At 41.6% G+C, this 22,175-nt stretch overlaps 1 protein-coding gene across 7 annotated transcripts in view; it reads left to right on the top strand.

Annotated features, from left to right (window-relative positions):
- WDFY4 (WDFY family member 4) overlaps positions 1-22,175 on the top strand; it is a 290,261-nt gene that overhangs the window by 60,534 nt on the left and 207,552 nt on the right. For all 7 annotated transcript variants that reach the window (XM_077746401.1, XM_077746405.1, XM_077746404.1 and 4 more), the window contains one exon: positions 12,912-13,005. In XM_077746401.1, coding sequence (XP_077602527.1) covers positions 12,912-13,005 — 94 coding nt within the window. The remainder of the gene's footprint in view (positions 1-12,911; positions 13,006-22,175) is intronic.

Below are 22,175 nucleotides of genomic sequence, written 5' to 3' on the forward strand. Positions count from 1 at the left end.
ATAGCCGATTGGGTATTTATCTTGTTTTATCTGTTTATATAATCATATTTATGATACACACACACACACACACACACACACACACACATTTATTTGACTCTTTGCAATTGTTTTGTGTAAATATAGAGAAGTGGAATTGCTGGATCAAGTGATAATTCTATGTTTAATTTTTTGAGGAACCACCAAACAGTCTTATGGTAGCTGAACAAAATTTATATTCTAACCAGCAATGTATGAAGGTTCCAATTTCTCCAAGGGCTTACCAGTACTTATCTTCCATTAAAAAAAATTACAGCCATCCTAGTGAATGTGAGTGGTATCTCATTGTGGTTTTGATTTGCACTTCCCTGATGGCTAATGAGGTTGAACATCTTCCTGTGCTCGCTAGCCATTTGTAAATCTTATTTGGAGTAATATCTATTCAAGTCCTTTGCTCGTTTTTAAATTGGATTGTTTCTCTTTTTGTTGTTTAGTTGTATAAGTTCTTTGTATTTTATGGATAATAGACCCTTATCAGTTACATGATTTGCAAATATTTTCTCCCATTCTGTAGGTTGTTCTCTTCTTAATGTGCTTTGAGACACAAAAACTTTTAATTTCAATGAAATGTGTCATCTTTTTTTTTTCTTTTGTTGTTTATGATCTTGGTGTTACATGTAAGAATCCATTGCCAAATCCAAACTCATGAAATTTTACCTCTATGTTTTCCCCAAAAAGTTTTATAATTTTAGCTCTTATATTTAGGTCATTAATCCATTATATGATATGAGGGCATGGTTCATCTTCATTCTTTTGCATGTGGCTATCCATTTCTCTTGGGACCACGTGCTGATGATTCTCTTCTTTCTCCAATGAATCGTCTTAGCCTCCTTGCTGAAGACTCAATTCTATTCCATTGGACTGTGTGTCAAGCTAGTACCACACTGTTTTGATTCTTATAGCATCGTAGTAAGTTTTGATCTCCAGACATGTGAGCAGTCCAATTTTGTTCTTTTTAAATATTATTGTGGCTATGTACAGTTCCTTGCAATTCCATATGAATTTGAGGACCAGCTTTTACCTTTGAGTATGTTAGCTGTAGGCTTTTCATAAAAGCCTTTTATCATATTGAGGAAGTTTTTTTTAATCAATTCTTAGTTTTCTGAGTGTTCTTATCATGAAAGGGTGCTGGATATTGTCAAATGTTTTTCTGCATCAACTGAGGCAATCGTTTGGCTTTCTCCCCCCTTGTCTGCTAATGTGGTGCATTATATTGACCGATTTTCTCATACTGAATAACTCACACCCTGCATTCCTGAGATAATCTCCACTTGATCATAGTGTACAATCCTTTAAATATGCTGTTGGAGTTGGTTTACTAGTATGTTGTTGGGGTTTTTCCATGTATATTCATTAAGGATCTTGTTTGTAGTTTTTTTTTTCTTTGTGTAACTTTGGTATCAAGGCAATAATATAGGATTCCTTGCTGTTCCCTGAACATGCCGGACATATTCCCACCTTAAGGCCTTTTGCTGGCTGTTCCCTTTGCTTGAAAAGCTTTTCCCCAGGATATCTGCATCCCCTCCTTCAAGTCTGCCCAGGTGACCCTTCTCAAGGAGTCCAACTCTGCCACTCAAATTAAAATTGCAAATTTCTTCCTTCCTCCACCCCAGCACCATTCACTCTTTCTCTGCTCTAATCTTTTCTCACAGTGGCACTTATCTTCCTTCATAATGTATAATTTACTTATTCGTGGTAATATATTATATTGTGTTGTAAAAATGTAGTATGTATTATATAATAATAATAACTTTGATCATTTATAATTTACATATTTCTTAAGTTGACTTTTGTTATCTACACTACTTTCCTCACATCCTGGGTGTGGGCTTTAGTTTAGTTTATTTATAGATGTAACCAGAGTGCGTGAATAGTGCCTGGTTAGGTCAATAAATTTGTTCCGTTGAGTTGAGGAAATATACACCAAGGTGAGATGTACTTCTGGCACCTGAGCCATTCTTTTTAGGCTGGCGGTGCCAAGGACGATGTGGCTACAGGTTGTGAGAGTAGCACTCTGGGCACAGTGTTTGAAAATCAGGTGTTTGTGGGGCGCGTGCATGGCCCAGTCTGTTTAGCATAATACTTCAGCTTAGCCTGTGATCTCATGGTTTGTGGATATAAGCTCCACATCAGGTTCTGTGCTGACATCTCAGAGCCTGGAGCCTGCTTTGGATTCTGTGTCTCCTTCTGTCTCTGTCCCTTCCTTCACTCATGCTCTGTCTGTCTGTCTCAAAAATAAGGAAACATTAAAAAAATTTAAACAAGTAAAAAGACAAACAGGTCTTTGCAACTTGAGATTTGATTTGTGGGGTTTTTTTTTTTTTGCATATTTGTTTTCATTTTTCTTATTACTTTTTGAATTTACGTACAGTGAAAGTCCTTTTTTTTTTCTGTAAAGTTCTATGGGTCCTCGTTCACTTAATTTAGAGCCATGTGACTGCCACCACAATCGGGATACAGAACAGTCATATCACCTCAAATAGTTCCTGAATGTTGCCCCTTGATAGTAAATCCCTAACCCCTAGTAACCACTGATGTATCCCGATAGTTTTTTTCTTTTCCATTAAACCATATAAATGCAGGTATACAATATGTACTCTTGAGGCTAGCCTTTTCCGTTCAGCATAAGGTCTTTGAGATCTGTCCAATTTTTGCGTGAGTTGTTCATGCGTTCTTATTGCTGAGTAGTACTCCTTTGTATGGCTGCAAGGACTTCCTCCCGGTCTGTAGCTTGTCTTTTCATTGTGAAAGTGACTTTCACAGACTGCAAATATTTGATTTTGATGCAGTACAATTTATTAATGTTTTTCTTTTATTGGGCTTTTCATATCACATCTAAGAAATCTTTGCCAAGCTCAAGGCCACAAAGCTTTTCTCCTGTGTTTTCTCTGATCCATTTTGATTTTCTTCAACTCCAGGGTGTGAAGTTTAAGATGAGATGTATTATTGTTATTATTATTATAATTATTATTATTTTGCATTTGGATATTTAATTCCTCCTATGCCATTTATTGAAAATATTATCCTTTTCCATTGAATTATCTTTGTACCTTTGTGAAAAATCAATTGGCCATATTTATGTAGGTCTTTTTCTGGACTCTGTTCTGTTCCATTGATCTGTGTGTCTAGCTCTTTATTAATACTGTCTTGATCACCGTAGCTGTGTAATAAGTTATAAAACCAGCTAATTTGGAGGACTCACATTATAGAATATATATATTCTTCCTTTTCAAAATTGCTTTTAATTCCCTTGCCTTTGGAGAAGTGTCAAGTAGGAAATTGCTGCAGCTGAGGTCAAAGAGGTTGTTGGCTGCTTTCTCCTCCAGGGTTTTGATGGTTTCTTGTTTCACATTCAGGTCTTTCATCCATTTTGAGTTTATTTTTGTCTATGGTGTAAGAAAGTGGTCTAGTTTGATTCTTCTGCATATTGCTGTCCAATTCTCCCAGCACCATTTGTTAAAGAAACTTTTTTCCATAGGATGCTCTTTCCTGCTTTGTCAAATATTAGTTGGCCATACACTTGTGGGTCCAGTTCTGGGTTCTCTATTCTATTCCATTGGTCTATGTGTCTGTTTTTGTGCCAATACCATACTGTCTTGATGATGACAGCTTTGTAGTAGAGGCTAAAGTCTGGGATGGTGATGCCTCCTGCTTTGGTTTTCTTCTTCAATATTACTTTGGCTATTCAGGGTCTTTTGTGGTTCCATACAAATTTTTATTAAGAAATGATATTGTGTTTTGTCAAATGCTTCTTCTGTATCTATTGACAGGATTGTATAGTTCTTATCTTTTGTTTTATTAATGAGATTTATCACCTTGATTGATTTCTGAATATTGAACCAGCCCTGTAGCCCAGGAATGAATCCCACTTGATCGTGGTGAATAATTCTTTTTGTATGCTGTTGAATTCGATTTGGTAGTATCTTGTTGAGAATTTTTGCCTCCATGTTCATCAGGGATATTGGCCTGTAGTTCTCCTTTTGTGTGGGGTCTCTGTCTGGTTTGGGAATCAAGATAATGCTGGCTTCATAGAATGAGTCTGAAAATTTTCCTTTCACTTCTATTTTTTTTTTTTTTTTGAAGAGCTTGAGAAAGATAGGTATTAACTCTGCTTTAAATGTCTGGGAGAATTCCCCAGGGAAGCCATCTGGTCCAGGACTCTTATTTGTTGGGAGATTTTTGATAACTGATTCAATTTCTTTGCTAGTTATGGGTCTGTTCAAATTTTCTATTTCTTCCCATTAGAGTTTTGGGAGTGTGTGGGTGTCTAGGAACTTGTCCATTTCTCCCAGGTTGTCCTGTTTGTTGGCATATAGTTTTTATAGTATTCCCTGATAACTGGTTGAAGTTCTGAGGGATTGGTTGTGATAAATCCATTTTCTTTTGTGATTTTATCTATTTGGGTCCTCTCTCTCTTGTTTTTGAGAAGTCTGGCTAGGGGTTTGTCGATTTTGTTTATTTTTATTTGTTTTCAAAAAACCAACTCTTAGTTTCATTGATCTGTTATACTGTTGTTGTTGCTGTTGTTGTTGTTATTTTTGGATTCTATATTGTTTATTTATGCCCTGATCTTTATTATTTCTCTTCTTCTGCTGGGTTTTGATATTCTTTGTTGTTATGTTTCTAGTTACTTTAGGTGTGCTGTTAGATTTTATATTTGGGATTTTTCTTATTTCTTGATATAGGCCTGGATTGCAATGTATTTTCCTCTTAGGACTGCCTTTGCTGCATCCCAAAGAGTTTGGATTGTCGTGTTTTCATTTTCATTGATTTACATATATTTTTAAATTTCTTCTTTAGTTGCCTGGTTGACCCATTCATTCTTTTCTTTAACCTCCATGCATTTGGAGGTTTTCCAAACTTTCTCCTGTGGTTGATTTCAAGTTTCTTGGCATTGTGATCTGAAAGTGTGCACGGTATGATTTCAATTCTTTTGTATTTATTGAGAGCTGTTTTGTGACCCAGTATGTGATCTATCTTGGAGAATGTACCATGTGCACTAGAGAAGATTGTATATTCTGCTGCTTTAGGATGAAAAGTTCTAATTATATCTGTCAAGTCCATATGGTCCAATGTATCATTCAGGGCCATTGTTTATTGATTTTCTGTCTAGATGGTCTGTCCATTGCTATAAGTGAAATATTAAAGTCTCCTGCAGTTATCATATTCTTACTAAGAAGGTTGCTTATATTTGTGATTAATTGTTTCATATATTTGGGTGCTTCTGCATTTGGTGCATAGACATTTATAATTGTTAACTCTTCCTGATAGACAGACCCTGTAATTATTATATTGTGTCCTTCTTTATCTCTTGTTATAGCCTTTAATTTAAAGTCTAGTTTATCTGATTAAGTATGGTTACTTCAGCATTTTTTCTTACTTCCAGTAGCATGATAGATAGTTCTCCATCCCCTCACTTTCATTTTTTTTCTTAAATAGTTTATTGTCAAGTTGGTTTCCATATAACACCCAGTGCTCATCCCAACAAGTGCCCTCCTCCATGCCCATCACCTCCCTTCCCCTCTCCGCCACCCCATCTGCCCTCAGTTTGTTCTCAGCATTCAAGAATCTCTCATGGTTTGCCTCCCTCCCTCTCCTCCACTATTTTCCCCNCAGCTATGATTTGTTCTCTTTTCACAGAAAAGATAGGCCTCTTTTTCTGTGGAACTCCTATGATATGGATATTGTTTCAATTCATTGAATGATGTAGTTCTCTAATTCTCCCTTTGTGATCCAGAACTTTTTATCTCTCTTTTTCTCTGCTTCATCTTTTTCCATAATTTTATCTTCTGTTTCACCTACTCTCCCCTCTGCCTTTTCAATCCTCACTGTCACCACTCTAGTTTATTTTGCACTTCATTTACAGCTTTTTAAAAATTCATCATGACTATATTTCAGTTCCTTGATCTCTGCAGCAATAAGAGATCTGCTGTCTTCTATGTTTTTTTTCAAGTTCAGTGATTAATCGTATGACTATTATTCTAAATTCTTGGTCAATTATATTGTTTATATCTGTTTTGAGCAATTCTTTGGCTGTCATTTCTCCTGAAATTTCTTCTGAGAATTCTTCAATTTCAATCTTTTGGCTAGTTTTCTGTCTGTTATGTGTTTTAAAAGCTTGTTATGTGCTCTGCACCTGCGAGCACTACTATACTAAGGAGGGGTCATACATTGTCCAGGGTCTTGCCCTTCAGGGGGTGTTTTTGGAGAGTGTTACTTGCTCTCTGTTGTCATGACTTTGGTTACTTTATCTCCCTAATTGTAGTGACATTTTGAACCCTCCACTAGGTGTGCTTTGATTTGTTCTTTGAAGTACCCCTGGAAAGGAAAATGAACAAACAAACAAAAAGCAAGCAGAAAACAAAAACACGCAAACACACACACACACACACCAAAAACAAAAAACCAGAAATACTAGCTACAAGTAAACAACAGGGTGGAGGTGGTGCTGATGGATGAGGCCTTATCCCATATAAAGAGAGAAATGACAGGGGCGAGGAAAAAGAAAAAATAAAAATCAGACAGAGATACTCTACGGCTTACTACACACAGAGAGAGAAAGGAAAATAAAGAAGGAGGCGGGGAACATGTATCAAGAGAATGGATTAAACATGTCTGCTTAAACAAAACAACAGCCAGAGTACCCAGAGTAGAGGAAGGGGGAGGTAAGAAGGAGAAAAGGAAGGAAACCATATCTATATAAGAATTGTCCGAGAAGTAAACTAGGCAGTGCAACAGTGCTGGTCTGGGAGAGGGGCCCTCTGGTTCCTCAGTGTCAATCCTGCTCTGGTAGATGCGCAATTACCAGGCACCGAGGGGCGTGGCTTGGTGTAGGCACCCGCCTCCACTGTGGGTCCGGCTGTCTGATCCTTGAAGCCCCACCTTCTTGGTGATGGGGAGGAAAATGGCGACACTCCAGTGTCTCCTCCACGGACCAGGTATCCCAAACCACTCTAATCAAGCCGTCCTCACTTTGCTGCAGGTGCAAACGAGGCGGTTTGTCTCGCTCCGCAGACTCCGGTGCCCTGGCTCTTGGTTGGGATTTAAACTCCTGCTCTGCGCGCCCTGGTACCGGGAAAGTACCGCTCGGCGCCACCCGATCTGTGGCCTCTGGCAGGCGGGCGCAGGCAGGCTGTGTCCCGCCCCGCAGCTCTCCAGGGAGGGCATCGCTGTCTCCTGCTGCGGGCTGCGCCCCTGACCTAGCCATCCAGCCTGGCTCTGGCTCCTCGCCTCCCCAGGTGCGCCATCTGGGCAGCCAGCCCCAGGCCAGAGAAAGCCTGGCAGTTAGAGATTGGAGCTTTCTCTGTCCCGGTCTGAGGTTTTTCTCTTGTCCAGATACAATCCTTTGATTCCCCAGCCACTCTTTCTCTTCCCGTGGTCTCTCCACAGAAGGAGATCCCTCCCCTCAGTTCATTTTCTCTCTCCCAGTTCGCTATCTCGAACCTATGGGTTGTCCCGGAAGCGACTGCCTCTTTGTCTCCAGGACTCTTGAAGTTCAAAGTCCTTTAACTTCAACACTGCTTTGTTGGAGAGAGGAGGGAACTTGGGATCCCCGACTTCTCCGCCATGTTGGCCCCTCCTTTTCCAGTACTTCATGTTCTGAATATGACTTTATGGGGTAAATTCAGAAAGTTCACCTAAACTCGGTTATTTGTACTTACATAATTAGAGCCTTCCTGGTGCTCTTTGGCCACTGTGGTCCACATTGATGAGATTTTTGGGGTGATGGTGGGGTTTGTGGCATCCGGAGCCGACCCTCAAGAAAGAATTCTTGAAGATGTCTTTGGTGCACAAAGGTGATTTTATTAAAGCACAGGGAAAGGACCCGTAGGCAGAAAGAGCTCTCCAGCACACTTAAGAAAAAGAGTTATACCTAAGTATTTATTCATTTTTGAACTTTATTTTAAATGATATTTTTAAAGTTTTGTTTTTCAGTTGTTTACTTCTAATATGTAGGAATATGATTAATTTTTACATGTAACTGTGTACCCTGAGACCTTGCTAAATTCACTTATTAGTTCTAAGAGTATTTTTTAAAATAGATTGCTTCGGATTTTCTGTGTAGACAATCATGTTGTCTGTGAATAGTGAGGTTTTATGTCTTCCTTTCCAATCTATTGTTCCAACATGATATTGAATAGGGCTAGTGAGCGCAGACATCCTTGATTTGTTTAGTCTTGGGGAGAAAGTCTTCAGTCAATCATTTGCCATCAAATATTATATCAGCTCTGGGTTTCTTTTCTTCTTTCTCTTAGGTGTCTATTATCAGGTTATGGATGATTCCTTCTATTTCTAGTTTACTGATGACTTTTATCATGAACAAATGTCAAATTTTTCAAATGCTTTTTTCTGTGTATGATCATGTTTTTTTATTTTTAAAATTTATTTATTTATTTATTTATTTATTTATTTCTTTATTTATTTTCTGAGAGAGAGAGAGAGGCAGAGGAATGTAGAGAGAGAATCTTAAGCAAGCTCCACTCTCAGTGTGGAGCCTGATGCAGAGCTCTATCTCATGACCATGAGATGATGACCTGAGCTGAAGTCTGGTGCTTAACCAACCGAACCACTTAGGCACCTAAGTTCAAAATATTTTAAAACTTTTCTTGAAATTTTGTCTTTAACCCGTAAACTATTTAGAACTACGTTGTTTACAATATGAATGTGCTGAATGCCACTGAACTGTTCGCTTGAAAATGGTTAAGATAGGGGTGCCTGGGTGGCTCAGTCTGTTGAGCATCTGACTTTGGCTCAGGCCATGATCTCACGGTTCGTGGGTTCGAGTCCCGTGTCCGGCTCTGTGCTGACAGCTAGAGTCTGGACCCTGTTTCAGATTCTGTGTCTCCCTCTCTCTCTGACCCTCCCCTGCTCATGCTGTCTCTCTCTCTGTCAGAAATAAATAAAAGACATTAATAAAAAATTAAAAAAAAGAAAATGGTTAATATAGTAAGTTTTATGTCATTTGTATTTTTATCACAACTAATAAGAAATATGTTGTTTAGGGGCACCTGGGTGGCTTAGTCGGTTAAGCGTCCGACTTTCGCTTGGGTCATGATCTCACGGATCGTGGGTTCGAGCCCCGCGTCAGGCTCTGTGCTGACTGCCAGTTCAGAGCCTGGAGCCTGTTTCAGTCTGTGACTCCCTCTCTCTCTGACCCTCCCCTGCTCACGCTGTCTCTCTTTCTCTCTCCTGAAAATAAATAAAACATTAAAAAAAAAAGAAATATGTTGTTTAATTCCCAAGTACATGGAAAGTTTTCATTTGTCTTTCTATTATTCATTTTTAATTTAATTCTATCATGATCAGAGAACATATTTTGTATGATTTTACTTATTTGATAAGGTTTCTTTTATGACCTAGACTACAGTCTCTTTTGACAAAGTGTCCACAGAATGTGAAAAGAGGGTGTATTCTGAAGTTGTTGAGTGCAATGTTCCCTAAGTCAATCACATTGGTTGGTTGATAGTGTTGTTCAGTTCTATACTTCTGATTATTTTCTGTCTACTTTTCCTATCAATTACTGAAAGAAGAGTGTTGAAGTCTCCAGCTATAACTGTAGATTTGTCCATTTGTCCTTCTACTTCTACTAGTTTTTCTTTATGACTTTTGATGCTCTGTTGTGAAGTGCCTACACATTTGGTGTGCTATGCCACCTTTAATGATTGTCTAACATAACCTGTTTATTCCTGGTAATTTTTCTTGCTTTGAAGCTTGCTTTCTCTAGGATTAGTAGCCACACCACCTTTCTTTTGATCAGTGTTATCATGGTTTAAATTTTTTCTAACATTTTACTTTTAACCTATCAATATTATTATATTTCAAGTGGGTTTCTTGTAGATGGAATATAGTTTGGGGTTTTTGCCCATTCTGACAATATATGTCTATTAATTGGTGTATATAGACAATTTTTATTTAATGTAATTTTTGACGTGTTTGGACTTAGGTCTACCATTTTATTATTTGTTTTCTCCTTGTTCCCCCTTTTGTGTTCCTCTGTTTCTCTTTCCCTAACTTTTTGTGGATTATTTGAATATATCTTAGTATTCAGTTTAAATTTATCTATAGTATTTTTGATTCTTTCTCTTTGTTTTCTTTCTTTAGTGTTTGTAGGAATTACAATGTACATACTTAACATCCTGCTTAGAATTAATATTTTGCTACTTCAAATGGAATGCAGAAAGCTTACCTCTATGTAGGTTCCTTTACTCTCTGCTATTTTTGTTGTAATGTTCATAGCATTACATCTAATAATATTTTTCTTTCAACAATCATACATATCTTAAGAACTTAAGAAAAATGTAGTCTATTAAAGTGTTTATTTATGTATTTTGAAAGGAAGAGAAAGAGTGCACACAAGATGGGGAGGGGCAGAGGGAGAGGGAAAGAAAATGCAAAGGAGGCACCACTCTGTCGGCATAGGCCCCAAAGTGGGGCTTGATCCCACGACCTTGGGATTATAACCTGAGCCAAAGTTAAGAGTCAGATGCTTAACCGACTGAGCTACCCAGGCACCCTGAGAAAATATACTCTACTAAGGTTATCCAATTATTTACCATTTCTCATGGTCTTTCTTCATTCCTGAAATACTAAGTTTCTTTCTGTTATTATTTCCCTCCCATCTGAAAAACTTCTTTCAGCATGATTTTTTGAGAAAATCTCATGACAAGAAATTCTCTTTGTTTTCCTTCATCTGGGAACATATTTCTTTTGCCTTTATTTCTGAAAGATATTTTCCTGGATATGGAATTATGTGTATTTCTTTTCAACACTTTAAAGTTAACTGTTCCTTTAGTTTCTGATTTCTCATGAGAAAATCCACAGTCATTCAAGTTGTTGTTCCCTGTATATAATGTGATTTTTTTTCTCTGGCTGCTTTCAAGATTTTTTTTTAAATTGTCTTTAGAGTTTAGTAGTTTGACTGTGATGTTCCTGGGCACAGATTGCTTTGTTGATTTTGTTAAGCTTCTTAAATCTTTAAGGGTATGTATCTCACTAGCTTTAAAGAAACAATGGCTAGAACTTTCTTCAACATTTTTTTCCCACTACACTCTTTTCCTATTCTTCTGGAACTCCTGCAACAAGTTGTTAGATCCTTCTGTATTATTTCATGTGACTTTGAGGCTTTCTTACATTAAAAAAAAATCTTTTTCTTTTTTGTCGTTAATATTGGGCAATTTCAATTGATCTGTCCTTAAACTCATGGGCTCTTATCTCTTTCCTCTTATTCTTTTATTGTTCTTGTTTAGTGAGGTTTTTAAATTCATTATTGTATTTCCAGTTCTTACATTTCCCTTTGACTCTTTTTTATTCCTTCAATTACTTTACTGAGCCTTTCTAGGTTTTCATTCATTTCAACAGTATTCACCTTACAGTGTGGTTACTAACAGCTGACTTAAAGTTTTGCCTGATAATTCCAACATCTATGACATCTCAAGCTTACCATCTATTGATTATCTTTTCTGTGTGAGATATTGAGATTTCTCTGGTTTGTTCGATGCTAAGTAATTTCAGATTGTGACTGGGACATTTTGAATGTTATGAACTCTAGCTTCTGTTCACATCTTCTGGAGAATGTTGATTATTTTGTTTGAGCAGGCAATCAGCCGAGTTAGGTTCAGTCTGCAAGTTCTGACTTACCCTCTGTGGACAGTGTTTCCAGTATTAGTTTGGTTTCACAGACTTGGCAGTGTGATTTATCTACCCTCTATTTTCCCCATGAAGTAGCCAGTATAGGGTGGTAGTTTACCCCTGAGTTCAGTTCTCAAAGCCTTTGGAATGTGGTTTAGGGTCAGATCTACACATGCACAGCTCAGAGTTGAATCCAGAGGTTGATACATCATCTGATGTTCTTAAGTCTCCTCCTCTTCATCATCTCCCCAACACTTTATGGTTCCCATGGGCCTCTTCCTTCTTCTCTATGTTAAGCTGAAGCTTTGATTTCACTGTCTTTTCACATACTTCACACCACTGCATTTGTTTCTGGGGCCAAGCAGGAAAGGAAAAAGACAAGAGCAATGGGGATTTTGCCTATATTCTTGGAACCATAGTTATTTTGGTTAGAGAGGATTGTCTTCCCCCAGAATTTCAGGCACCTTCCCAGCCACTGCTATTGCTGTGGGGTTGTCTGGAGGCTGGCTGAGAAAGAATGAAGAAACCCAACAAAGAAAATCTCAGAGGTTCGCCTCCATATTCTATGATCTGCAGTAGCCTCCATTCCTGTTCCTTACACCAGCAACAGAGACCTTTTCTTGGTGCTCTGTCCTTGTCTGCATGCGGTGCCCATTTCTGTTTTCAGTCTCCCTATGAGCCCATACCAAGGAATGCTGGAAGGAGGAGCCCAAGGAAATTCAATGCCAGTTGCATGGTGCTTTGAGCTTGGTTTCCCTGTCTGCTACCATTTATTTTTCAGAGTCACCAGAGAGCTGCTCATGTGTCTTATGTGAGTTTTGAGTTGCCTCCAGTAGGTAGGACAGAGTAGAGCATGCTTACACCATCTTGAAGGGGTCCAGAGACCTTGTACGTGTGTGTTTTACATAAAATGAGAGCAACTCCATCTCCTACATGTCTGGCGAGAAGGGGAAAGGACAGGCAACTAACTTGCGTTGAGTATCACCTGTGAGCCAGCCACTGTCCCGGTGCACGAAAGCATTATTCTATGTCTTTCTGAGGACAGAGATGCTCTACTTTGTGAGTTTCACTGTATAGTTGGGGAAAATGAAGCTCAGATTAATTATTTCAAAGTCATATAGGTAATTGGTGGTAGACTGAGGATGCGTATTATGGCCTGTCTTAGAAAAATTCAGAAAGGCTTGTGAATAGCAAAATACACAGGAAAACTGAAATCTGATACCCTGTGCCCCCTCTCTCTGCAGAATGGATGAAGGGGATGCTGTGATCATGCACCCCGGGGTCCTGTGCATCATGGTGAGACTGCTGCCTCGGTTGTACCATGAAGACCACCCCCAGGTATTTGTTGATGAACACACATGTTTGTCTTTTTCACATGACTGATCATTTAGGCTCCTTCTGGCCAAACTGTTTTCTTTTCTGCTTTTGCCCTCAATACCCTGCATTAGCAGAGCCACCCTTGCAAAGCACCCTCTGCAGGGGAGATTCAGTATGTCTACGACCCTTGACTGGGTTCTGCACACCCTTCCAAGGCCATTTAAAACAGGTCATTTCTGATGGCAAAGTGACCTTCTACAAACAACAGCTGAACAGATATGAGTTGAAATGATTCAACCTTCATGAGGCAAGTCGTGGGTGCTAAAGACAGCACTGGGCATTGGTGGGGGCAGAGTCCTTTGCCTCCCATCTAGTCATCCATCCTGTGGATGCTGGCTCTGATCCTAGCTTGGTGCTTTGTGCAGGACATGCCAGGCTAACAAGATGGACATGGTCCACGGATCCTGCGTCCAGGATGGGGACCAAGAAGTGGTACCAGTGCAGACAGGCTAAATAAATAAGCTCACAAATAGATATACAATTACAAATTGTGGCAAATGATAATAATGGGGGAAAGAGGATGCTGAAAAAGAATAACGGGAATGGAGGTGGGGGAAGGCCTAATTCAATCTAATTTAGAGGAAAGGGTAAAGGTCAGGGAAGCCATCTTCTAGATGATGACATTCAAGCTGAGCCCTGAAAGATGAGTAACAATTAGCCAGGCGGGAAGGAGTCTGCTGCAGGCAGCTGGAGTGGGAGGAAAGGGGGAGAGTGGGGAATGTGCCAGATGGGACAGGCAGAGGAAGACTGGAGTCTTGTTGAAGTATGGAGGTCTATCTCAAGGGCAGCAAGAAGCATCTCTCAAGTGAGTGGATGGTGACTCTATCAGGTTTTTGTATCAAAAACATCTCTTTGGTTGTTGCACGGGGAATGGCCTGGGAATGGGGACAGAAGTTAGAGGGCCATGTCTGCAGTACCACACTGGTGGTGGCTCAGGTAGGGTGGTGTCTGGGTCAGTGTGAAGAGAGAAGAGAGATCGAATCCCAGGGCCCTGAGATGAATGGGTCCAGGGAGCAGGAGGAGGAAATCAAAGGCAACCCTCAAGTTCCTGTCCTGGGAGAACAAAGGGCCCTATTGCAGGATGAAAGGATTGAGCCACAGAACAAGACAATTCTTGAGTAAGTACACTCCATTTGGAGAAGAAGTACTTCAGAAATTCTGAGGAAGAAACTGGCAGAGTCGAGGAAGACCTGGAGAATTCACACTTCGATTAGCAGCAGATGGAAGGAAATGAGTAGAACGGAGCAGCCAGGCATCGTGCTGGACCCTTTCCTGGCTCATTTGTCCTCACAGCAGTTTTGTCTGGAGTATTATTGTTTCCGTTTTCACCAGTGGGGAAACAGAGGCTCAGACAATTTAAATGACTTTGAAGGATTCCCAGTTGGGGGACCTGGTATTAAATGTCGTCTTACCTGGCGGCAGGCCTCCTGGTCTGTTCCCTGTACAGCCCCGGCTTCCTTAGGACAAATGAGGGGTAAGGGGTGCAGGCCCAGCTTTGCTTTGTCTAGGACTTAAAAAGGAAGTGGTGTGTTCTAGGAAGAAATGACAACTAGTGACATTCTTAATCACAGCCTGCAAATGTCAATGACCTGGTGAAATATTTTAAGTCTTCCGAAATCAGTGAGAGAAGTAGAGTCAGGGAGCAAAAGCCTTGATGTGTAAGGAAGGGAACTATTTTCACTGAGGCAGTTCTGTAGTATTTGATACAGGGTCAAAAAAAAAAAAAAAAAAGGAGGGGGCTGACCTGGTTCCATGCCTTTATGTCCCTTTGTAACTGGAGTCTTTATTCTGGTTCTCATCCCTTTGCTGAAAAATGACAATGAAATGAATATCAAACCAATGAATAGAGAAACATGTCATAATGAAATGGAATGCACTTTATATTTTTCAACATTTATGGAAAAGCAGCAGGCTGGGATAAAATGGGTCTGATAGTTTGTGACACATCAACAGATAACTAAAGAAACAACTGCCAAGTTAACAAACCATGTCATTCCTTCTATGGTGTGTGTGGGATAGGAATTTAGACGGGCACAACAGGGACATCTCTCTGTGCCACGTGGTGGTGGGTGGGATGGACCATTGAAGATGTCTTCTTTACTCATATAGCTGGTGCCATGCAAGGCTGGCTCCAATGGCAGGAGGCTCCCGAGCTGGGGCACATGTCTGGGACCTTGGTTTGAGCTGTTCGTAAGATCCTGGGTTCTCCTCCATGGAGCCTTCTCCATCTGGCCTCTACTCTGTGTCCTTCCAAGTGCATCCTCCAGCCAGCCACATAGTAGCTCAGAGTCACAAAGGCACAAAAGCAGAAGCTGCCAGTCCTTCCAAAGGCTTAGGCCTTGAATAAGGCAGCTTGGCTTCCATAGCATTGGTCTACTGGTCAACTCGGTGGGAAGGGCCATATGCCTTCTCTACTGATGTGAGGGGTTGAATGTGTGTATAGGACAGAGGGAATTGTTGGGAGTCATCTTTTAAGACCAATGCCTACTTGCCTTAAGCATTAAGTAGCAGATAAAAATATTTGACCCCCAAATAGAATGTCCTCTAATTCTTTAAATGTAGTCTAGCCATTTAGTTATCTCAAGTATGGGAGTTTACTTTCTTTACCTTGGCATTCAAGATTGGCCTGCCTGGAGCATTTTGGAAACGGAATACACACTCAGGGCTACCACTATGCTAAGAGTGTTGTTTCATCAATATTCATAACAGCTCATTCCAGTACTCTAGAATCTCCCCATTTTGCAGGTGCTTGAGGCCCAAGAAAGTTCTAGGGTCAGGGGCTGGTGAGGAGAGGTCTGGAACTCACTTCCAGGACCCAAGTCAAGAGGTACTTGATGATGGGTCTCTTCATCCTTTGAAGCTCTTGCAGAATGTAGGATCATGCATTATTGGCCTTGTACATTTTTCCAGGTGCAATGACTTCATTGTGAGGATGTCTGGCTTCCTTAGCTATATTTCCAACCATGGAATGGATTTGCAGTGAGAACAACCAAGCCAGTGGTTTGAGTGGCCTTAGCAGTCAAGGGGTTGCTGGTGGAAGTGTTGTGCGAAACTCCACCACAGCGATGACCAGTGATGTGATACAGAGCAAAAAATGGCCTGTGTTTCATCTCCTAGTGCATGGAAACTGTGTGGATGAGCCTGACTTTCAGATCCACCCCAGGAGTTGTCACCTTAATGTACAGAATGGAATTCTACCCCTCTGTGTGTGATGGCGATCAGACATATTAAGTATGCAAATGAGAATTCCATTTGTTAGGATTCTTTTTCTCTATTCAAGTCACAATATGTAATTTAAGGAAAAGTCTACTTCTCCCTCACTCTCTCAAACATGCAAATGAAATGTAGTGGTGCGTTTTCTCAGATATTTGCTGCAGATGCCAAATCAGCAGCCGTTAAAAGTTGAATAATTACAGTAATTAATTTCTGAAAGGGGGGATGGGAAACCTCATAACAATCAATAGAACAGTAAATTGAATGAGAAACAAGACCACACAGGAAAATGCTGGAACAGAAAGAGCTACAGGACTGCATCTTTGGCACAGGAAGGTGCAGTAGATGGCAGTGTTACTAAGAGGATGGAATGTGAGTTTCCTCCTCTCCCTTTAGGTGCGCCTATGCTTCCCAGCATTACACTCAGAGCCACCTTCCTCAGATGCTCTTCCTGCCTCATGGCTGAGAAACTGATGGCTTTCCAAGGTACAGATGTCTTTACAGGGGTGATCACTTAAATAACTACACATACAGGGTACCTGATTTATTTCTAATCATGGCCACAGAAATTTGTTTTCCTCGCAGCCAAGAGGTGTCTTTCCCTGCCCTCCAAAATGCTAGCATGTGAGCTGCTTTTGGAAAGATAATCCAGCTGGGTTTTTTGTTGTTGTTGTTGTTGTTTTGTTTTGTTTTGTTTTGCCTCCTGTGTCATTGCCAGTATTAAAATTGGACTGGGGAAATTCAACTGTGACTGTTGCTGTCCTAAACGCAAGGCAGACACGGAGTCCAGCTCAGTTCTCTGGGAGCTGAGTTGGCCTCAGAAGGAAGCAACAGATGGGAAAGAAGCCACTTTCCCTTTCTAGCTACTCAACAGCCACAAAGGTCTCGCTATGGGGACGTGGCTGTGGGTCAGAACTCTGCCCAGTCCTGCAAGGGCTCTCTGGTTCCCAGCATCACTCTGCTTCCATCAGGACTGCCTTTTTGCAGTCCCTAGTGGGGGGTATTTGCTTGTGCTCATAAGTGTAACTCAGAGGGTGGGAAGCCAGATCCAGTTTCACAGAGGTGGAACTCAGAGTGTGATGGAGCAACCAATGGGATGCCCATGCGACTGTGACGAATTACTCAGCATCTTCTAGATGCTGCTGGGGATTCAGAGATGAATGTCACAGGAGCTCACGGTCTGGGTCAAGGGTGGCTGGGAAGAGAAGTGTAGAAGACAGCAAGACCACACCCTGATGACTATAACAAAGGTTTTCCCACCGGGCCTTGGGACAGAGGGGAGGGAAAGCCACAGAGAGTTGGGGATATGGCTGGAGCCTGGAGCCAGGCTTTAAAGCAAAGATTTGCCTGTGCCAGATCAGGTGGAGGAGGGAGGGAAGAGGAGAAGCCCATCCACAGATAGAGGCATACTTGAAGATGTCTGTTTGGGGACTTTGAGTAGTTCAGCTGGGCTAGGATAGACCATGTGGGTAGAAAGGCAGTGCGTGGGGCTGCAAAAGTCAGTCAAAATCACACCACGAGGGGCTCTGAACACCATGCTAAGAGAATTGAACTTTATTGGGTTATCATCCATCATCATCATCATCATCATCATCACCTGTACCACAATCCTTAGTGAACACCTACTATATGAGAGTAGATTTCAAACTCTGAAGACAGCAAGATTTCATTTCATTTCATTATTTTATTTTATTATTATTTTAAAATATAATTTATTGTCAAATTGGTTTCCATACAACACCCAATGCTCATTCCCAGACAGAAGGGTTTCAGATCTCAGCTCTGCCACTTAACAGTCACACAGCTATGGGAAACGACTTCACCTCTGTGACCTTATCTTTCTTTGCTGTAGTGTGGGGGGTAATAATATCTTCCTTGTGGCTTTATTGTTAAGGATGAAACGGAGCAATGCACGAGTGCTCAGCATGGTGAGCAGAGCATAACATGCACTGCAGCATGGGAAACACTTGCTACGTGGTGGAAATACCACAATTGGGTGTCAGAAACTCTACAAGCATTTTATCATTTAATCATTATAATACCCGACAAGGTGGATATCAGGATTCCCACTTTGCTAATGAGGACTTGAAACTTGTAGAAACTGAGCGACAGATTTAACATGAATGCTAGGTGGCAGATGTCCATGATTCCAGGCTCCTGGACCTCCTGCCTCTGTGCTAAGTGGCCTTTCCCGCGTGGACGCGATAACCGTGGGAGGCTGTTGGAAATCAGCAACATGGTCAGACCTGGATAGTAGAGAGGCTGTGGTCTACAATCAGTCAGCAGCGCAAGTCACTGTTGGGTGTGTTCAATTCTACTGTTCTAATTCCTGTGCAGCCTGATGGGACAGAACAAAGGGCAGGCTCAGGGCTGCATCTGTCTATCAACTCCTTGTACCTTAATTTGGAAAAGGGTGCCATTTTCTGGAATTAGCCTGCATTTCAGACACATTGAACTAATCATATAGGTTTCAAATAACTAAAATATTGACAGCATTAATAGCGCTGGGTAGCATCGTGTAAGGGCAGGCTATTTTAAAAGAGCCATTTCCTCCAACGAGGAAATGGGTAATGGGTAAAGTAGGAGTCTCATTTTGTTAAATTATGACACATTAGAATTTCCAAATATGTTGAATTTTAGGCGACCTATGCTCTTTCATACTGAAACCCAATCCCCCCGGATTTCTATTGTTTCTAAGTGAGAAAAATCTCAGTCCTAGTCAGAATCCAGTTTACTTTTTAGGGCAACCTCTTAAATAGAGCAAATAGACATAATCTCACATGATGACAAAGAGAATCAAAAGCAGGACACAATGAATGTAGACTGATGGATTAGAAGTTACTTGGATGGGAAGACCTCTGGCCCAATTATCAAGTGACCTTGCCTCTAGTCCCTTTTACTGTCATTAGCTCCACGACAGATGTAGGCTGCTTCCTGTCTCCACACCTCAGTTTCAGCTACTCAGATCTGGCCTGGATCACAAGGGTTGCAAACTTAATGTCTTGGACCAAGGAGATAAAGGAAATGAATAGGTATAAATAATAGGAAGTGCTGAGGCCTGTGGCTATAGGGAAGGGTCTTTGTCCTACCTAAAGGCACTTTCCCTTAACTAGGTGGAAATAAAGCAGGAGGAAAGCCAGACTATGCCCACTAAACAGAACACTTTTATATGCCATCAGTTTAGGACCCTTATGAGATCTAAATTCCCTTCCTTATGATGAGTGCATGGCACCGTTAAAATTGTAGGCTTTGGAGTAAGACCTGGGTTGAGTGCCAGTTCTGACACTCATTAGCTATGTGACCTTAGGAAACTGATGTATCTTCAAGTCTCTGTGTCCCCTTATAATATTTCCCCATTGGGAAAAGTAGTGGAGAGTGTAGTTGTAAAGTATAGTACCTGGCACACAGTATCTGCTCATCATACACTGGCTCCATTTACCACCACACCCTTCTCTTCTAGCTTTGGCAGTCTGTATTCCTAGGACTCTGAGTCCTGGCATATAAGAAATTTGGAAAGAGTAAATGTAAGATAATACATCTTAGGTGTATTTCCAACTGGCATTTTACTATTGTTAAATTAATAACAGAGAATTGGTGTTGAGGTGCGTGTTACAGTCTACTTAGGAATCAAAAGGCTGAGTCCTCTCTTTTGCCTGTTTTGTATTCAATCTATGACCTGGGTGAAACTTGAAGGGTAGATGGCATAAAGCTGGGATGAGGAGTTACCCAAGGGATGACAAAATGGGGCTGTGAAGGGTTTCTACCAGCCTGAAGAATGGATCAGAATCCCAGTGGCTCAAAACTGAGCAGAGATGATCAAGCCTGTGCTCATGTCTCAGTGCACATATCCACTGGGCGGGGAAAGAAGAGAATATGTGAGAGTCTTAGGGGGTTTAGTGCAAGGTCAGTAATTGTCCCAAGTGGGGTGAGGATACTGCTATGATGAGTTCTACTTCCTGCTATATTTATAGAATTATAGTGCCCAGTTTGAGGGAGGTGGTAGTCCCATGACCACTTAACATCTCTGTTTGTCCAGAGGTGAGAAGCCAGGATGGCAAGGGATCTGAAAATCCTCTTTAGTCATGCAAGGAATAGTGAATAGATTTAAGGGTGGGTGGCTTAGAGAGAAAAGACATTGGGGAAATGAGAGCTGGGCAAATACTTCTTGGTCAATTAGTGGTAGAACAGTAGAATTCACACACAAAGACCAGTTAGTCAAGCAGCAAATTATTTGGGCTTAATAAAAGGGCATCCTTGTCCAGACTGGCTGGGCAGCTGTGGAGGTAATGAGCAGATCTGCACTGGGGGTTCCAAGTGGCTCAGAAATGTGGCTGTCGGTGAGTTACATATATGTGAGACTCCACCTGGCTTCTCAAGATGGCAGAAATGGTCAAATTACTGTGTACCAGTTACTAAATTCAGATGATCCCAGTGTGGGGCAGAGCCATGAGCACTTAGTATTTCCTGTAAGTTTTGAGAGGCTGGCCTAAGACAAGATAGGATAGGCAGGCACCCCCTGCCTAACCCATAGAGTCACCAGTGTCAACTGGTTTTGCCTTTAAAACCCAGAGCTAGCCAGTGCTCTGCAAGCTTCAATACCTGGGGGCCTGGGAGGCAGCGATTGCAGTGATAAAGTGGCCTCTGTAGCGGACCTTCTGTTTCAGATTCCTGGCCCTCCACCACGTAATCTCAGCAAGCCATAATCCCCCTGGCCTCAGTTCCCTTATCTGTAAAATGGGGTAATAATAGCAACTAGCTCATGGTGTTTGAGGATTAAATGAGCCAGTATATGAAAGCACTTAGAAGGGTGAGCCTTCAAATAGTGAGTGGGCAGTGACCTTAGCTCCCATCACCAGCCACGGAGCCCGTGAATGGAGTAGGTGTGTACTCTTGCTCTTGTACTGAGCTGGTACGATGTACAGTGGTTGTGTAAACCAGATCCTCGGTTGGAAGGAATCCTACCACTATTAGGGGGGAAGACCACGACTAAGAAAGGTTAATATCCTGAAAACACCTGCATTCTATGAGATAAAAGCACTTTCCCCACAAACAATATACTAGGGAGGTACGTGTTTTCATTATTCTCATTTTAAAGCTAAGGAACTAAGGCCTAGGGAGAATAAGGAACCAGCCCAAGTTCACCCATGAGTTAGCGTCGAATCAGCATGAGAACCTAGCTGTGGGTAGATTTTGTTGCCCTGTGCCTAGAAGGTGATGGAGAGGGAATGTCTATCTGGAAGGTCAGAGATGGGTCAGAGGAAGGTCAGGAACAACACGCCAGGCCTTGGGCCACAGTTTGCTTGTGAATCAATCCCTCATCTCTACAAGAGACTGTGTACTCTACCATCTTCTCCCAGGAATCTCCTCCGGACAATCGTGGATGGTAATCTGTTAGCAATAATAAAAAATCTGTTTTAAAAGTATCTCTAAACAAAGTCGTGTCAGCCCTTTACTTTGGCTAAAGCACCGGAGACACTCAGGGTAAGTTTATGCCTCCTTTTCTCAGGGGGAGGAAGCCTGCAAGGAAGGCCTGGCCACCGGCGGGAAGGGTGTTGGCTGGGGGGTGGCGCTGGGCCCCCTGCAGCCCTGCGTTGGGCTCCACTGCTCACCCGATCCAGCCATCATGCAGTGAGGGCATGTGTGTTCAAGGGGACGGCAACTCTCTACGGATGGTTCTGGCTCCAGGCTGTGCAGGCTGCCTCCTGGACGGATGTTTCCAGGCTGGTTTCCCTGGTGGTGTCCTCACGGCTGACGAGACTCTTCACGGGGGAGGGCATTGGGTGCTGGGCATGAGTCAGCCCCGCCGACAAAGGCCCGTGATCACCAGCCTTTCCCTGAAAGGCCATGTGCACTTTCACCCCTTGATCTTTGCACATGCTGTTGCCTCTCCCAGAAGGACCATTTTCTCTGCTGGCCTG

This window comes from Crocuta crocuta, unplaced genomic scaffold (genome assembly GCF_008692635.1).
Source record: "Crocuta crocuta isolate KB4526 unplaced genomic scaffold, BGI_CrCroc_1.0 scaffold28, whole genome shotgun sequence".
Taxonomy (NCBI): domain Eukaryota; kingdom Metazoa; phylum Chordata; class Mammalia; order Carnivora; family Hyaenidae; genus Crocuta; species Crocuta crocuta.